This window comes from Miscanthus floridulus, chromosome 12, assembly GCF_019320115.1.
Source record: "Miscanthus floridulus cultivar M001 chromosome 12, ASM1932011v1, whole genome shotgun sequence".
In the NCBI taxonomy this organism is placed as follows: Eukaryota; Viridiplantae; Streptophyta; class Magnoliopsida; order Poales; family Poaceae; genus Miscanthus; species Miscanthus floridulus.
Genome location: NC_089591.1, coordinates 76,368,438 through 76,386,708, shown reverse-complemented (window position 1 = coordinate 76,386,708; position 18,271 = coordinate 76,368,438). Strand labels below are relative to the sequence as shown.

At 50.4% G+C, this 18,271-nt stretch overlaps 1 protein-coding gene across 1 annotated transcript; it reads left to right on the top strand.

Annotated features, from left to right (window-relative positions):
- Nucleotides 1-259: 259 nt before the first annotated feature.
- LOC136497709 (beta-D-xylosidase 4-like) lies at nt 260-7,300 on the top strand. Its single transcript, XM_066493557.1, has 7 exons — nt 260-753; nt 3,226-3,507; nt 4,900-5,069; nt 5,255-5,352; nt 5,484-5,831; nt 5,946-6,362; nt 6,469-7,300. Exons 1-7 carry the CDS (start codon nt 331-333, stop codon nt 7,035-7,037), a joined length of 2,307 nt encoding a protein of 768 aa, XP_066349654.1. The 5' UTR covers nt 260-330; the 3' UTR covers nt 7,038-7,300.
- The last annotated feature ends 10,971 nt before the right edge of the window (nt 7,301-18,271 follow it).

Below are 18,271 nucleotides of genomic sequence, written 5' to 3'. Positions count from 1 at the left end.
CGAGCTCGGCTCCAGAGTGACTGGCGCCGAGCTAAGGATCTATTTTCTGAATTCTTTTCGCGAGGAATCTATTTGTGAGAAATTTTTAAAAAAAGAGCTAAAATGTAAAAAATTCGGCCACGTCGCCCCCCTTCCCCCGTCACGGTCTCACGGGGGCGCCCCCCTCGGCCTCACCTCACCAGCTGTTGCTCACACCACCCACCACCCTGCCGCGCGTGCCACTCTATATATGCCGCTGCTAGCGCCTGTGCTACGGGCGGGCTGGTGGTGACCGAGAATCAGTTCAGTTCAGAAGGTCGGGGTGCGGCGAGCTAGCTGCCTATAGCTACCATGGCCGCAGCGTTCCCGGCCTCGGGCGCGCTGGTGGCGGTCGCCATGGTGGCGGCGGCGGCGCTGCTCTGCTGTTCCAATGTGGCGCGCGCGCAGACGCCGGTGTTCGCGTGCGACGCGTCGAACGCGACGCTGGCGTCGTACGGGTTCTGCAACCGGTCGGCGTCGGCGTCGGCGCGCGCGGCGGACCTGGTGTCCCGTCTGACGCTGGCGGAGAAAGTGGGGTTCCTGGTGGACAAGCAGGCGGCGCTGCCCCGGCTGGGCATCCCGCTGTACGAGTGGTGGTCGGAGGCGCTGCACGGCGTCTCCTACGTCGGGCCGGGCACCCGGTTCTCGCCGCTGGTGCCCGCCGCCACCAGCTTCCCGCAGCCCATCCTCACGGCGGCGTCCTTCAACGCCACGCTCTTCCGCGCCATCGGCGAGGTGAGCCGCCGCCACCGCCACAACCTCCTCCGCTCCCCCTGCTGTTTTCTTCTTCTGCTCCTCCTCTGCTCCCAGTACGCTCTGCTCTGCTCCGTTCCGTAGCATTTATTTGCACCAGGTCCAGCATTGCGCCGCCCGCATTGCCATTCTCGATCGCGCTTGGTGGGGACGCATGGGGAGTGTGTGTGGGGTTGGTTGATTCGACGGCGAGGTTTCGCGGTGCCGGTTGGTGTGTGCCGGATCGGGGCGATTTGTGACTCCGTGAAGAGCAGGAGGAGAATGTGCCTTGCTTTTCCCTCCCAACTTTCCCTTCATGCGATGCGCGGCGGCAGGGCACGGCAAGAAAAGCCGCAAAAGCGTGCCGCCGGGCCGGATCGTATGCTGCTATGCTAGTCCCGTCCCTTTTGGATTCTTTTCGCCGGCGGCCTTGCACTTGCATCGATCGCCGGCGCAGTCTCATTCCATATACCAGCTACTACTACTACTACGACGTGCCATCAGGTCAAAAGAAGTGTATGTAGCTGCAATTTGTAATCTTGCCTACAGCTAGGAGATAGATAGGATCCATCGATTTATAGGATTATACTATACTTGCATTGCACTGCGTAATCTTGTTTCTTGCTCATGGAAACTCATGGCTGGCGATGGAGATGTGTGCCATGCTGAGTACTAGTACGGTTCTCGTAGTGAACTGCACGAAAAGTTTGCCGCATTTAGGATCAATGGCTACGGCCGGGTCGAGTACAAAAAGATGATCTTCGCGAAAAAAGAAAAAACGAGTAAAGAAAATAAAGAAAAATGATTGATATGCTGAGTCTTAGGTTTATTTATGTTCACATGTCACGCGTCGAGCATCATTGGGGTTCCTCACCGTTAAGAAAAGGGAAAAGGGACTGTGGCAAGGACTGATTAGAGGGTGTACCCGAACATAATTATGTCAGTACTGTTAGTACGTTGCTGATCCAGCATCGGTGTTAAAATCAGATGCAAATGCAATGCAACTGGTCTCTGTCCTCTGGTTTACGGCAGGATATGGCTTGGCCTCACGGGCACTAATGTAGCAGCGCCACACAGCCGCTGTACAGGCAGGGGGTGTCCCTCTGTATCCTGGACCTCACTTTTTTTTTTTTTTGCATTTCTACTCCAACTACAATTTTTTTTTTGACAATACTATACTCAAGCTACAATTTAGTACTGTACATTGCACGTTAAGTAAGTGTCACATATGATCGTTATAATTCTGTATATATTGCACGTTAGAATAAGTGCACTATATGCTATAAGAGGTCAGTAGTACATTTTGGATTTTTGGTAATAGCTACACAATGCTAAAACGGCATTGGTTTTTCTGATCCGGAAAGGGCATTGATTAATTGACACGTAGCATTAGTGTTTTCTTAATTAGAACATGCAAGGTGTAGTAGCGCAAGCAATCAAGGACCACATTGGAAATATCGGTCTGGCAGGTGATTGTCGTGTGCATCCACAAATATGCATGCATAGTGCGTACCGACATGCGCAGCGCAGGATACTCGCTGTCGCGGACTGCATTCCCTGGTGGCTTATGCTGAAATTTAGCTTAGGCTGATGCTTATGGTGAAATGTTACGATAGAAAAACACCGTTCCATAACTGAAAATTAGCTCAAGCGAACAGGCATCGCCTGTCAGGCAGCCGCCGAGCCTTTTCGTCCCCGCGCCCATCCGTTGCGGCGTCGCTGTCTCTCATGGTCTCATGGAGATGCACGGAGAGGAATCGGAGTTCACATTCATCCAGCGGGAAAAGCTAGCTGCGCCATGGTGTGAGTGTGATCTGAATCTGATTAGCTTTGCTTTTGGTCAAGCGCAAGCTCAACCCATCATCGTGTAGCTCTCGCCCTCGTCGGGTTTGGCAAGAGGCGGTGCCGTCTGTGGTCCGAGGATCGATGGATCTCGCTCGTCTCGTGCCTGAATGGTGAGAAATTCAGAGAAGCTACTATGGAGGTTTGCTATTCGATCGCAGCGCACCGGCTAATAAAAGCTTGTCACAAGAATCCAGCAAGGACTGGGCACTGAGCAGCGAGCACTGTGCCGACAAACACGACTCCTGAGTCCTGCCCTGCCTGGCTGGATGCCATCTTATCTCTCTCGGGTTCACCTACCGGCCCGTTCGTTTCGCTCAAATTGGTTGAAAAAAGCAAGCTAAAACTAAATTATCGTGAGAGAAAAATACTGTTCCAATTAAATTATTGTGAGAGAACAAGTCGGCTTTTAAGTTAGCCGAACGGGACAACCGTGGGCCGCAGCATGATCGTGCCTAGCTGCTGAATGAACAGTGTACGCCGCCATCGCCATGCATGCTTGCTCGATCGACACACTGACTGGACTTGGAATTGGTCACCAGAGACGCGATTACTGTACTGCATTCTGAAGAATTAATTCTGACGACGAGTATGATGATTGAATTGAATCTTACCACTGACGATGCGATGCAGGTGGTGTCCAACGAGGCGCGGGCGATGCACAACGTGGGGCTGGCGGGGCTTACTTTCTGGAGCCCCAACATCAACATCTTCCGCGACCCACGGTGGGGACGCGGGCAGGAGACCCCCGGCGAGGACCCGCTCCTCACCAGCAAGTACGCCGTCGGCTACGTCACGGGGCTGCAGAACGCCAGCGCCGGCGACAGCCTCAAGGTCGCCGCCTGCTGCAAGCACTACACCGCCTACGACGTCGACAACTGGAAGGGCGTCGAGCGCTACACCTTCAACGCCGTGGTAAGCCAAACTACCACTGCCTACCCAGTCATGCTTGCTTAATGCTAGGCTCGTAGAAGTAATGAGGGTGCCGGCCTGCTGCCGTGCACACTGCGCAGCAGCACGGCACGGCTGCACCTGCAGCAGAGCACAGAAAGCGCGTCCGGGCCCGGCCAGGGTCAGCTGGGGATTGACCCATGTGGTGGCCACCACCAGTCTCTCACTTTCGTTGCTTTGTTTAAATGATCCATCCATGTCCGTTCTGCTTTTGTATGGTCCTCAGTCCCCGATCAGCGTAGCAAGCTTTGCCGTAGATCGGATCAAGTTCATGCACACTGACTGGCACCGGCAGTGGTAGCATAGCATGTAGTACTCGTACTCCATTTTACACGTAGTGACAGCCTTTACGCCAAGTTCGCCGTATACGGCCACTGGCCACTGCTTGCTTCTCCCATCCCGTGGCCTGGCTGCAAAGCTTCGCCGATGAGATGATGACCTTTTTGCCGTCAACATCTAGTGCTCCTTGCATGGCAGCTTTCCTTTCTTTTTTCCCCCTCTCCCTCTCTTATATATAATAATACGGAGTAATAAAGAAAGAAGAAGAATGATTGATTAGGGAATGTCCCAACACGCACATCTAGTTTAGATTACAAACAAAGCCGGCAACATGCGTCACTCACCACTGATCATCGACCACTACAGATTTTTTTGTTTTAGCAGTTGTTAATCCCATCAGATTCCGGTGGTTTCAGACAGGCCGTTCCCCGAAATGGCCGATCTCTCTCCACCGAGACGCATAAACAAACCTGCATTGCAGCCTCCGTGGCAGCGCTCGGGCGCTGCTGTTCTGGACGCACCATTCATTTTTCAATGCTTTGGTCCCTTGGAGGATAGAGCACTGTCGTAAACTGTACCATATTATATCTAGTATCTGCCAGGATCACTAGAAGAACATTTTTGGCTTTTGGGTTTGTATATTGGTCTGGGAATACTGGCAGATTAGATACCACAATGACGACGCACCAAACTAACAATGTGTTTCCTAGCAATACTATAGTAGATCATCAGTCCGTGATCGCTGTTACGCAGCGACACGTACTGACTGCTTCTTTTTTTTTCGAATACGCAAGACATTTACGTATCATTGTAATTAAGAAGAAGAGTTTAACCGTACAAACGATACGCTTCTGATGAGCGTGCGAGGTGGTCTTACAGCTACGACTGGACCTTCCTAGCCAATTGTTACAAACTTCGATATTACATAAATGATAACTACCAAAGTAAGAGCACTGCAGCGACCTACGGAGCTGCGCGTCTGATCTTTCGGACTGACTGCTTCTGAAGATCCCTTGCGAAACGCGAACGCAAGTTTCAGCATTCTGATCTTTCGGCTCTGTGATGTGGGTTCGTCAGGTGTCGCAGCAGGACCTGGACGACACGTTCCAGCCCCCGTTCAAGAGCTGCGTGGTGGACGGGAACGTGGCCAGCGTCATGTGCTCCTACAACCAGGTCAACGGGAAGCCCACCTGCGCTGACAAGGATCTCCTGTCTGGAGTCATCAGAGGGGACTGGAAGCTCAACGGGTGGGTATCCATTCCAAATCCAAATCCACCATGACGACTTTTGCACAACTGCAACTCATCTTTAACACGCCATTAAGCTTTATATCTGCTCTGAAAGTTTAAAAAGCTCAAACGACAAATGCTGCTTCTGAGGTGTTAGCTGGTTAGCCCGATGGCGATTGATCTCTGTATACGGTTCCCTGCAGGTACATTTCATCAGACTGCGACTCGGTCGATGTGCTGTACAACAACCAGCACTACACCAAAACCCCCGAGGACGCAGCCGCCATCTCCATCAAAGCAGGTATGTATGCCAGATTGCCAACGGCCCTGTGTCGTTCATGCTGATGCTCTGCCACGACCCACGAGAACAATTCGCCATGCATTTCGACAAGATTATTCGTACCTGTTGACACGTCTGCTGACTTCCGGCAGGGCTGGACCTGAACTGCGGCAACTTCCTGGCGCAGCACACGGTGGCGGCCGTGCAAGCCGGCAAGCTGTCGGAGTCCGACGTCGACCGGGCCATCACCAACAACTTCATCACGCTCATGCGGCTGGGCTTCTTCGACGGCGACCCGCGGGAGCTGCCGTTCGGCAACCTTAGCCCCAGCGACGTGTGCACGTCCCCCAACCAGGAGCTGGCTCGCGAGGCCGCGCGCCAGGGCATCGTGCTCCTCAAGAACAGGGGCGCGCTCCCGCTCTCCGCCAGCTCCATCAAGTCCATGGCCGTCATTGGCCCCAATGCCAATGCCAGCTTCACCATGATCGGCAACTATGAAGGTACGTAATACTCTATATGATGATCATTCAAGAAATTCTTATGTTAAGAACTTATCTTAAGCAAGGCAAGATCATGCTCACTGACGACTGTTGTCTGTGTCCGATGGCGTACAGGCACGCCATGCAAGTACACGACGCCGCTGCAGGGCCTGGGCGCGAACGTGGCCACGGTGTACCAGCCGGGATGCACGAACGTGGGGTGCAGTGGCAACAGCCTGCAGCTCGACACGGCCACCAAGGCCGCGGCCAGCGCTGACGTGACCGTGCTGGTCGTCGGCGCCGACCAGTCCATCGAGCGCGAGAGCCTGGACCGGACGAGCCTCCTGCTGCCGGGCCAGCAGCCGCAGCTCGTGTCCGCGGTCGCCAACGCGTCCAGAGGCCCGTGCATCCTCGTCGTCATGTCGGGCGGCCCCTTCGACATCTCGTTCGCCAAGTCCAGCGACAAGATCGCCGCGATTCTTTGGGTCGGCTACCCCGGCGAAGCCGGCGGCGCCGCCATCGCCGACGTCCTCTTCGGTTACCACAACCCAAGTAATTACACTGCCCGCTAGCTGCGCCCGCAACGCATTGTTCTGCCTGCCTGTCTGTCCCTGTCCCTACTGAGAATGACTGACTGTTTTGATGATGGTGGTCGCAGGTGGAAGGTTGCCGGTGACGTGGTACCCCGAGTCGTTCACCAAGGTACCGATGACCGACATGCGCATGCGGCCGGACCCGTCGACGGGCTACCCCGGCCGGACGTACCGGTTCTACACCGGCGACACGGTGTACGCGTTCGGCGACGGGCTGAGCTACACCAGCTTCGCGCACCACCTGGTGTCGGCGCCGAAGCAGGTGGCCCTGCAGCTCGCGGTGGGCCACACGTGCCTGACCGAGCGCTGCCCGTCCGTGGAGGCCGAGGGCGCGCACTGCGAGGGCCTGGCGTTCGACGTGCACCTCCGGGTGAGGAACGCGGGCGAGATGTCCGGCGGCCACACGGTGTTCCTGTTCTCGTCGCCGCCGGCGGTGCACAACGCGCCGGCGAAGCACCTGCTGGGGTTCGAGAAGGTGTCGCTGGAGCCCGGGCAGGCGGGCGTGGTGGCGTTCAAGGTGGACGTGTGCAAGGACCTCAGCGTCGTGGACGAGCTGGGCAACAGGAAGGTGGCGCTCGGCAGCCACACGCTGCACGTCGGGGACCTCAAGCACACGCTCAACTTGAGAGTCTGATGAAAACACCAAGACCGATCGAGAGGGAAATGGCTACCATGATGAAGACAGTTGGATTGGAGAATTGAATGGGTCGGTCGCGGTCGGGGAAGAGAGGTTTGTCAGAATTGGTTCGGCAGGTGTCTAATAAGGGCTTCCTGTTGGGAAAGAATTGGATCCACGGGCAGCTTAGTGATTTGTTTGGAGGTGTTGGATTCATTGGAGGTTCGACTTGTGATTGTGATCCCGATAAATGTAATCGATTGGAAATTCCGAAGCGAGTATGTAGAGCTCTTTTCATACAATCAATTTCAACGTGCTCACATGGTTCTTTTTCTCATGACGAAGAAAAATAATCTCAGTTACAAATACATAGATGATAAATCCATACATTGATGACCCTAACAGGGCCAAATTATGTCTGTAACCTTTGTTACTGACCAAGTTACCTTTACACGAAACTTCTCAGAACCGAAAGGACATTCATAGCAATCTGAACCATGTGTGGCTGGAGTTGATGGTCAGTTTGGTGCCATCTCTAGTTTCAATTGTAAATATCAGCTTATCTGTCAAACAGACATTCACGACTCGACGCCACAATAATGGGGTAATTCTACTACCAATAGCAAACACGCCACCTGTTTCACCTTTAAAAAGGACAAATTCATCGAGGATGCTGCTGGTGTGAGCTGAGATTTGGCCGTGGAAATAGCCCCAGAGGACATGAATTTCAACAGTAGCCTCCACTGCTCTTTTAACGACCGTAAATTTCACCTCCACAGTGCTAAGCCGGCTAGTACAAGTGACCTGCATAACCTCATTTGTTTCCAATCGGGTAAGTTTTCGGCCATCAATCTCAAGCAATCCCTTGCTAAGTTGTTTGTCCTGCCCCCGCGCTCCCTTAATCTTGAGATCCACCTCAAGATATATAAAATCTGACAATATAAGTCCTCGAGCTGGGCCAGTCAAGATCAGCGATCCATCCTATGGAAGAATACAAAATAGGTTAGTGACATCTTTCTCTAGATACACTGCATCAATGAGAGTTGTAGGCAAGTACTGAAAGCTGTTATGCAGGCGAGACATTTTGTTTATCCAGACTCAAACGGTAGGACAATATCTAAACCAAATACTTCATTTCTACTCAAGACCTACATCAGGTGCTAGCAAAAAACATAAAACAAGCATATGAATTATTTTTCTACATTTGCATTTTGTGAAAAACTAAGGATACAAGTACTATTACAGTAAGCATCACAAACTATAAAAAAACTCCAAGTTCAATCTCAAGCTGCCTAAGGGGATCGACGAGATGATAACAACCGCCGATCAGTACGCCGACGTCAAAGAGGCCGAAGTGCGCTTCAACGAGGATGCGGGCACTCATCGCCCAACTCGCCGCAGCGACGAGCGACCCGACGACCGGCGCCACAGCGACCGCCGCTACGACGACCGCAGCCACCATCGAGACAGTGGCCGTGATCGGCCAGAAGGATCCAAATCTGGTCAATATCGCCGCCGCCGACCAGACCACATCGTCGCTGCCGTTGACGAACCTCGCGCCAAGCGCAACTATGACGAGCAGTACAAGAAGATCCTCGAAGGCCCGTGCCCTCTCCACAAAAACAGCAAGCATAAGATGAATGACTGCCTCGGCTTGGCTAAGGAGTTCCAGGCTAAAAAGCCGGACGACGACAACAACGACGGAGCCGGAGGCCGCAACCCCACCTGGGGGCAACAACAACGCCTTCCAGGATCACGACAAAGTGGTCGCCACCATCTTCGGGGGCCTCGCCGCCATCGAGAGCAGAAGAGATCGGAAGCTCACCACCCGCCGGGTGCTCGCCGTCAACGCGGAAGACGTCATCGCCAGCCCTAGCTATCGCCCCTGGTCCGAGGTCCCCATCACCTTTAGCAGGGCCGACCAGTGGGCGGACATCCCTTACACATGGCGTTTCCCCCTCGTCCTTGATGCAACCGTCCAGAAAGTGCTTTTCAGAAAAGTGCTCGTCGACGGTGGGAGCGCTCTGAACCTCCTCTTCGCCGAAGCCCTAAAGGAGCTGGGACTTGGGATAGGAGATCTCACACCCTCCGACTCCTCCTTCTGGGGTGTGGTACCTGGCAGGGCATCCAAACCGCTTGGAGAGATCACCCTACCAGTACAGTTCGACACGACTAGCAACTACCACGTCGAGCACATCAACTTCTACGTCGCCGACTTCAACACCGCCTACCACGCCATACTTGGTCGGCCAGCTCTGGCCAAGTTTATGGCCATACCGCACTACGCCTATCTGGTGCTGAAGATGCCTTTGCCTGCAGGAGTCCTGGCCCTACGGGCCAACCTCTCCGTCGCCTACGCCTGCGAGACAGAAAGTCTCGCCCTCGCCAAAGCCACCGACCTCTCCATCCAGATGGCTAGCGTGGTCACTAACGCCAAGACGGCGCCAGCCGATGACTTGGAGATCCCAGCACTAGAGCCTCCACGTGCCTCCACCAAGTCCAAGGAAACAAAGGAGGTCGGCCTCGGCCTCGACGACCCCTCCAAGACCGTGAAGATTGGGGCTCACCTCGACCCCAAATAGGAAAGCACGCTCATCTCCTTCCTACGTGTCAACGCCGATGTGTTTGCTTGGAAACCTACAGACATGTCGGGGGTACCACGGGAGAAGATCGAGCACTCCTTGAATGTCTCGTCGACCGCCAAACCGATCAAGCAGAAACTCCGACGATTCGCGCCAGACAAGAAGGAGACTATTAGGGTAGAAATAAAATGGCTCCTAGCTGCCGGATTTATAAAAGAAGTGTATCATCCTGAGTGGTTAGCAAACCCTGTTCTCATTCAAAAAAAGAATAAAGAATGGAGAATGTGCGTTGATTACACTGATCTCAACAAACACTACCCTAAATACCCCTTCGGTCTGCCTCGGATAGACGAGGTTGTAGACTCCACCGCCGTCTGCGAACTGCTCTCCTTCCTTGATTGTTACTCCGGCTATCATCAGATATCCCTCAAGGAAGACGACCAGATCAAGATGTCGTTCATCATGCCTTTTGGTGTGTATTGCTATACCACCGTGTCCTTCGGACTCAAGAACACCGGGGCAACCTACCAAAGGGCCATCTAGATGTGCCGCGGTCAACAGATCGGCCGCAACGTCGAAGCATACATCGACGATGTGGTCGTCAAGTCCAAGACCACCGATAATCTTATCGCTGACCTCGAAGAAACGTTCGCCAACTTGAAAAGGTACAGATGGAAGTTGAACCCTTCAAAGTGCATCTTTGGAGTTTCGTCCGGCATACTCCTGGGCTACATTGTCAGCGCCCGTGGCATCGAGCCCAACCCCGACAAGGTCTCCGCCATCACCAACATGAAATGGCCAACTTGCGTAATGGACATACAGAAGCTTACAGGCTGCATGGCTGCCCTCAGCCGCTATATATCACGCCTCAGCAAAAAGGGACTACCGTTCTTCAAACTCCTCAAGGCCTCCGAGAGCTTCTCCTGGTCGAAGGAGGCAAATACAACTTTCGAGTAGCTTAAGTTGTTTCTAACGAAGCCTTCGATCATGACGGCGCCTTGACTAGACGAAACCCTACTGATCTACATCGCCACCACTTCTCGCTTCGTTAGCACAACTATCGTCGTTGAATGCGAGGAGGCCGGTCATGCCTATAAGGAGCAACACCCGGTCTGCTTCATCAGCGAGGTCCTTAATGAGCCCAAAACTCATTATCCTCAAGTTCAGAAACTGCTATATGCTATTCTGATCACGTTACGCAAGCTCCGCCATTACTTTGAGTATTACAAGATCGCCATGATCACCGAGTTCCCTCTGGGGGACATCCTCTACAACAAAGAGGCCAATGGCCGCATCATCAAGTGGGATGTCGAGCTCGGCACTTACTCCATCGAATTCAGAAGCAGGCCTACCATGAAGTCATAGGCGCTCGCTGACTTCATTGCTGAGTGGACCAAGATCTAAGAGCCCATCCCCACTAATTGCCCCGAGCATTGGGTGATGTACTTCGACGGTGCCCTCAAACATCAACGGTGCTGGTGCTGGCATTTTATTCATTACACCGACCAAGGACAAGCTCCGATACGTTCTCTGAATACATTTTCCAGCCTCCAACAACGCCGCCGAATACGAAGCATGTCTCCACGGACTCCGTATAGCCATCGAGCTCAACGTCAAATGGCTCATGGTATACGGAGACTCCGCGCTGGTCATCAACCAGCTCAACAAAGACTGGTCATGCTCCAGTGAGAAGATGGACGCATATTGTGCTGAAATCAGGAAACTCGAAGGGAAGTTCTATGGTATCAAGTACCACCACGTGGTATGAGATCAAAATTAGCTCACCGACCACCTATCTAAGATAGTCTCTTCTCGCGCCGTGATTCCGCCTGGGGTCTTCGTTCAAGACCTATTTACGCTGTCTATTAAGGAAGAGAAGGAAGTTCAAGAAATCCCCCCCCCCGAGCAGTTGGTACTTACAGTACCTTCGCCGGCCGCTGACTGGAGAGAACAGTTCATCAAGTACCTCACCAGCGCCGACGTACCCGCCGACAAGACTGAAGCCGAATGCCTAATCCGTCAAAGCAAGCATTACATGTTGGTGGACGGGAACTTGATGAGAAAAAGTGCCAAGGAAGGGATACTGCAGAAATGCATTACCCAAGAAGAGGGAGTGAAACTACTTCTCAAAATTCACTCTGGTTCCTACGACAACCACGCGGCCTCGAGAAACCTAGTTGGCAAAGCTTTTCGAGCTGATTTTTACTGGCCCACGGCCATCACCGATGCAGAAGACCTCATCCGACGTTGCGAAAGATGTCAATTTTTTTGCCAAACAAATACACATGTCAGCACAAGAACTGCAGACCATCCCAACTTCCTGGCCTTTTGCATGTTGGGGACTGGACATGATCGGGCCTTTCAAGCCAACCCTAGGTGGTTTCTGGTACGTGTACGTCGCCATTGACAAGTTCTCTAAGTGGATCAAATACAAACTGCTCATTTCAGCTACTGCTAAGAAGGCAGTCGAGCTCTTTGAAGATATCATCCACAGATTCGGTCTCCCGAACAGCATTATCACCAACCTTGGAACTACATTCACTAGTCATTATTTTTGGGACTTCTGTGAAGACCGATGCATCTCCATCAAATACGTCTCCGTTGCCCATCCTAGAGCCAACGGCCAGGTCGAACGGGCGAACAGCATGATCCTTGATGCCCTCAAAAAGAGGCTATATCAGAAAGGAAAACCATCTAGGTAGATGGCTCAAAGAGCTCCCAGCTATGGTATAGGGACTGCGCACTCAAGCTAGTCGCAGCACCAGTGTATCTCCGTACTTTTTGGTCTACGGCTCTGAGGCCATACTTCTAGCAAACATTGCCTTCCGAGTAAAGATGGCAACGGGGCAGGTTTGGATCGAGTGGAGTGTCTGGGCACCCAAAACCGAAACCCGAACCTAAAACCCGAATCCGCCCCGAAAATCGATTCGGGTAAAAATTCATCCCCGAAACCGAAACCCGCCGATCCCCGAAACCCGACGGATTAACCAAAACTCGAGGATATTGAAATTAAAGATGTACAGAACATGCAAGTAGCAGCTATGATACACTGACATGTATAACATACATGGTACAAAAGATAGTCAAGGCGTCCAGCCATTTACAGAACACACACTGTCCAGATATTACAGTCCAAACAAAAGTATTACAGTCCAAAGTGGCAAAGTCCAAACAAAAGATATTACACACATGTACAGGCGTACATGGTACAGAAGATAGTCCAAAGTGGCAAAGTCCAAACATCCAAACAAATATTACCGTCCAAACATTCATCAATTACAGTCCAAACAAATATTGCAGCGCCACAAAGGTAGAATTGGAGAAGCAACCCAAGTTCAGTACAGTTCACATATTACAATCCAAACAAATAACAGTACACACACTGTCCAGATTATTACAGAGTTCATCATTCATCAATTATGGCGGAATCATCTTCATCCTGTGAAATAAAAATAGAGAGTAGCTCATTACTTGAATGTTCAACGCATTGTAAATTCACAAATTGAATATAGAAGGAAACAATAGCACTACCATTTCTTCATCTTTTTCATCAAGACAAGTCATCAAAGCACCAACAAAAGTAGAATGAGACCCTACATTGATGTGATTTTCACAAATTAGTTATATAACTTATACGGAATGAAAACCACATACTTATAGAAATTGCACTTACCTAACATGTCGTTATGAGACCATGCTTGCATACACATAAGTGCCTCAATCATTGATGGTGCAAGCCTACTACGATGTGGACTAATTATTCTCCCACTAGTGCTAAAGGCTGACTCGGATGCCACCGTTGTCACAGGAATAGCAAGGACATCACGTGCAATTTTTCATAATGTTGGGTATTTGAGCCATGCATGTTGCCACCACTGAATGATATCCAACTCTTGTGTCCTAGGCAGCAGTGGCTCTTCCAAGTACAAATCTAACTCTGTTCGCACATAGGTGGAGGTCACAGCTGGCTGTTTGGACATGTAATCATCAAAAGTGTCAATCCAATCTTCACCATCCATCTGAGAATGAGCACTTGGTCTAGTTTGAGCACCATCTGTTGTGGCAACATCCTCCATGGAACCTTGGTATTCTAAAACAAGATTGTATAACAAGTCTTTCACTTTGTTGACAGCTTCCATAGTACACTTTCTGACCCATGAATTTTGAGAAAAAGAGCATTCAACAATTGTAATTTATACCTAGGATCTAGGACAGCAGCAACAGCCATCAAACCATGCACATCTGACCAATACTTGTTGAATTTCTCTTTCATTTTAATAGACATTTCTTCTACCTTAGGAATTTCATAGCTTTGCCACTTCCTAATTATCAAAAAATGTTGCATATTTTGGGGAAGAAAAGGTTGGCTGTGACATATTTAGTTCCTGATAGTAGCTCAGTTACATCATAGAACATCTTTAACCTATCACAAAGCTCTCTAGCAAACTTTCAATCATCTTGAGATGGAACACAAGGAGCACGAGAAGCAAGGCGCTCAAAAACATCTTGGTAAACTAGTGCAGTGCTAAGCATAATATAAGTAGAGTTCCATCTAGTTTTACAATCAAGAGCAATTCTTTTCTCATATTTTCCTTTCATTTGTGCTGCCATTTTCTCAAACTTCTCATGTCTTTTAGGAGTGCCCGACCAGTATGCAACACTATCATGCACATTATCAATTCCCTTCTCCATGACACTCATTCCATCTTTCACAATCAAATTTAAAATATGTGCAGCACAACGCATATGAATTAATTTGCCCTTCAACATACAAGAGAGGAGTGGTAACTTGCCTTCCACATTAGCCTTGTTCTTTGCAAGGTCATCACCATCGGTGCCAATCATGGTCTTCATGAGGTTATCATTGACACTACAGTTGTCAAGAGTTATAGTGGACAGATTCCTCTCAATATGCCAATCTAGGAGAACTTCATGAAGAATCTCTGCTATAACCTCTGCTGTATGTGGTGCTGGAACATAAATAAACCTACAACAATAAGAAAAACTTTTTAGCTAATAAGAAAACTTTTCTCTGGTGGTTTGTTGTCCACAAGAACACAAAATGATGTGATTTATTATTACCTAATAAGAAAACTTTTAAGCTTCCAATCTTCATCTAGAAAATGGGCTGTAACTGCCATGTAACCTTTTCTCTGGTGGTTTGTTGTCCACAAGTCCGTAGTAATAGCAACACGAGCACTCAATTTCTTGATGTAATTCACCATAGATTGCTTCTGCACTTGATACATATCCAAGATATCCTTCCTAATTGTGTTTCTAGACACTACCTTGAATGCTGGCTGCAATGCAGCACAAAACTTGCGAAATCCAACATAGTCCACCATGGAAAGAGTAAACTCATGGACAATAATCATTAAAGCAAGTTCTTTCCTAGCGACATCTTGATCAAACACATACTTCTCTAATGTGACAGTGCCATCTTGTGGGTTTGCATATAATTTAAAAGTAGACTGTGTTAAACCTTTTCTAGTAGCTCTATCCTGACATACAACAATGTGATTCTTTAAGTGAGTTGTACCATTTCTTGTCTCCCCACCTAAATGTTTTTTGCACCATTTACATTTTGCTTTCCATACCCCACTAACATTAATCAAATCAAAGTCTTTCCATACTTCAGATCTTAGCTTCCTCTTACTACCAACAGGAACATCATCTTCTACCTCTACCACATCATTATTACCTAGAGTAGCAGAATCAATTGCCGGTGTTGCTGAATCGGATGGCGGTGCTGCTGAATTGGTTGTAAGACATGAATGAGTTTGAGGACGAGAACCCACATATTGAGATGCAGCAGCAGCAGCTTGAGATCCACTTGGAGCACCAGGAGCCGACATTGCTCGCTTCCTGACAGATACAAAAAGGAAATTCGAGATGTAGCGAAGGGAATTCGAGATGAAAAGTTGTGCAGTATGAAACAAGATGAATACGTTGCTGTTCATGTTCTAGTGTCCAGTGAGTTGGCTGGACAAAGTGATTAATGGATATTTGACTTAAGAAAAAAAGATGCAAACTGATGCTTTGGTGAGGTATATTTGTAATCTAATGAGCTATCGGTTTGGTGTTTTTTTCCAAGATCTGGGAGTGTTGGCTCATGCCTATTTGCATATTTGCTATGTCTGCCTACAAGTAGGGGGATAAAATCTTGAATTCTAATATGTGAGAAGAAAATTTGCTTGATTAAATTTGATAAACATGGCAATTCGTTATATCTCCTAGCAAAGAGAAGGGTATCAATGAAGATGGAAACATTTCTGATGATACCTGCTGGCCGCTAGGGATTGGAGCTTGAGAGGTGCTCAACAACAGAAGCTTGACATTGAAAGTCCAACAGTCTGATCTGAACTCTGCAAAAAAAGGTGGATGTGACTGGTGTTAAGATGTAGAAGCAAATTCAGCGACTTATAATGTTCAGAGCACTAGCAGTTCACCGCAAAGCAGCAGCAAGCCAGCGTCGCCCGTCAAGGACCGAGTACTCACAAGAGTCACCGATCAGGATGTGCCACCGTACCTACGTGCGGCCGTGCGGGGAAGGAACAAGCCACCATCGCCCGTCGCTGGTCGCCCCGATGGCCTCACCAGAGACAAGGGGGAGCTCTCCCATCCACGTCCACCTCACCCTCATGCTGCTCCCAACCGCCGCCACAACAAGCAGCAACAGCAACCGAGAGCACGAGCTCCTCACCGGAGATGAACACGAGCTCGCCAGCGATGTCTCCAGCAGGGCGCGAGTGGATGTGCTCACCAGCGAGGTCTCTAGTAGGGGCGGAGATGCTCAACGTGGTCAAGGACAGAGATGCTTGACGCGGTCAGGGACGGAGATGCTCGACGCGGTCAGGGGTGAGGTCTCCGGTAGGGGCGAAGATGCTCACCGCGGTCTCTGGTGAGGTCTCCGGCAAGGCGCGCGTGGAGGTGCTCGCCAGCGAGGTCTCCAGTAGGGGCGGAGATGCTCGATGCGGTTAGGGGCGGAGGATGAGTGGATGCGGCTGTGCGGCTACGGTGCCTGGGTGGATGCGGATTAGGGCTGAGCGGTGAGGGCTGAATGATTCCACGCTTATATACTTAGGCTTCCTAGGTGGGCTTCTGGTGGGCTGAAAGTTTTGGGGCCCCGATGGAGCTCCACGGGTCAATTTAACGATCCGCTCCAAAACCACGGTATTTCGGGTATCCGAACCCACAAATCCGTGGGTGAAAACTAGGAACCGAAACCGAAACCCGCGGACCCGAAACCCGCGGATATCCGCCCCAAAACCGATCCGCTGCCATCCTTACTTCCGAGCACCTAGGGTGGAACATTATGATGAAGAGCAAGCCATAGCTGTTCAGACAGAGGACATCGACAGGGCCGAAGAAGAACGCCTGATCACTTGCATCCGCATAGCCAAATATCTAGAAGGCTTGTGGAGATACTACAACCGCAACATAAAAGGTTGTTCATTTGCTGTCGGCGACCTCGTTCTCCACTCCAAACAGAAAACTGAAGGGATGCACAAGCTCTCCTCCCCCTAGGAAGGGCCCTACGTGGTCAAAGAGGTTACCCGACCAGGGTCTTACCGGCTATGTGACTTGGACGAAATCGATATCCCCAATTCATGGCACATCGAGCACCTTCTACGTTTCTATCCTTGAAATGCTCCAAATATGTATTCTCAACTCCATAATGAATGAAGTTTTGGTCACCATAATTTGTCTCCATTATTTCTCCATTAAGACTAAATCTCCATTTGCGGTCGCCAGCTCTAAGCTACTACTTAGCAAACTCCAATACGTGATCTCCATAAACGCTCTGCCATGTTTCTCCATATCTCCAAGATATTTTGCCAACCACTGAGCAGCACACGTTCTGCTCTGTGCTCTATGGAGAAGACCCAGTCTCTAATCTCTCCCTACACGTGCTACGGGCTCCGCGCTCTATGTTATGGGTGGTCGGCTGCGGTTCTAGGGTCACGCCTGTTCCTCCTACATGTGCACGGGCTCCGCGCTCGACGTTATGGAATACGGGCTAGCCAAGGCCAAGAGCTTAGTAAAGAACTAACTGCTCGGATGCTACTTACACTACGTATAATCGCGTTAGGGTTAACACTACAATGATTTTTCAACGAAATACTGACAAACTGCATAAACATGCACATGTCACTTTACAACATTTATACATATACATAAATGATTGTCTGCACCCTCGCGCGTTTTAACTATCCTCTCCAGCTATTATAGATTACTCTCTGAGCAGGTCATTTGGCTTGGCCATCGCCGTCCATCTCACCGAACAGGTCGACGTCGCCGGCCAGTTTCTTCACTGCATCCTCCACCTCATCTTCTAGCTGCTGATGCTCCATCGCGCTCATCCCTCTGGCAAATCCAGCCCCTATCGCTTGAAGGTCAACGACAAGGTAGTGGGACCGGACCACCGCTAGAGCGTGTCTAATGGTGGTGACGTTGGTGTCACGGTTGAAGCTTTTGAAATTCTCCCACGCTGTCTTGCACCTATCGATGATGGTGTTCGGACACGGTGGCCTACCGTTGGGCTGAGGAGCCACCTCCATATCGACACAGTCGAGCACTGGCTTGACTCTAGCAACTACGGCGTCGAGCTTGTTCCTCTAGGTTATGGCCTCCTGCTCCAGCATATTGAACTATGCCTTGGCCCTCTGA

Excerpts from the sequence above, each read along its gene's own strand:
- LOC136497709 (XM_066493557.1), top strand. The coding sequence starts at position 331 with ATGGCCGCAGCGTTCCCGGCCTCGGGCGCGCTGGTGGCGGTCGCCATG. Across the intron at positions 754-3,225 it reads TCTTCCGCGCCATCGGCGAG|GTGGTGTCCAACGAGGCGCG; the intron begins GTGAGCCGCCGC and ends GATGCGATGCAG. Across the intron at positions 5,070-5,254 it reads GGGGACTGGAAGCTCAACGG|GTACATTTCATCAGACTGCG; the intron begins GTGGGTATCCAT and ends GGTTCCCTGCAG.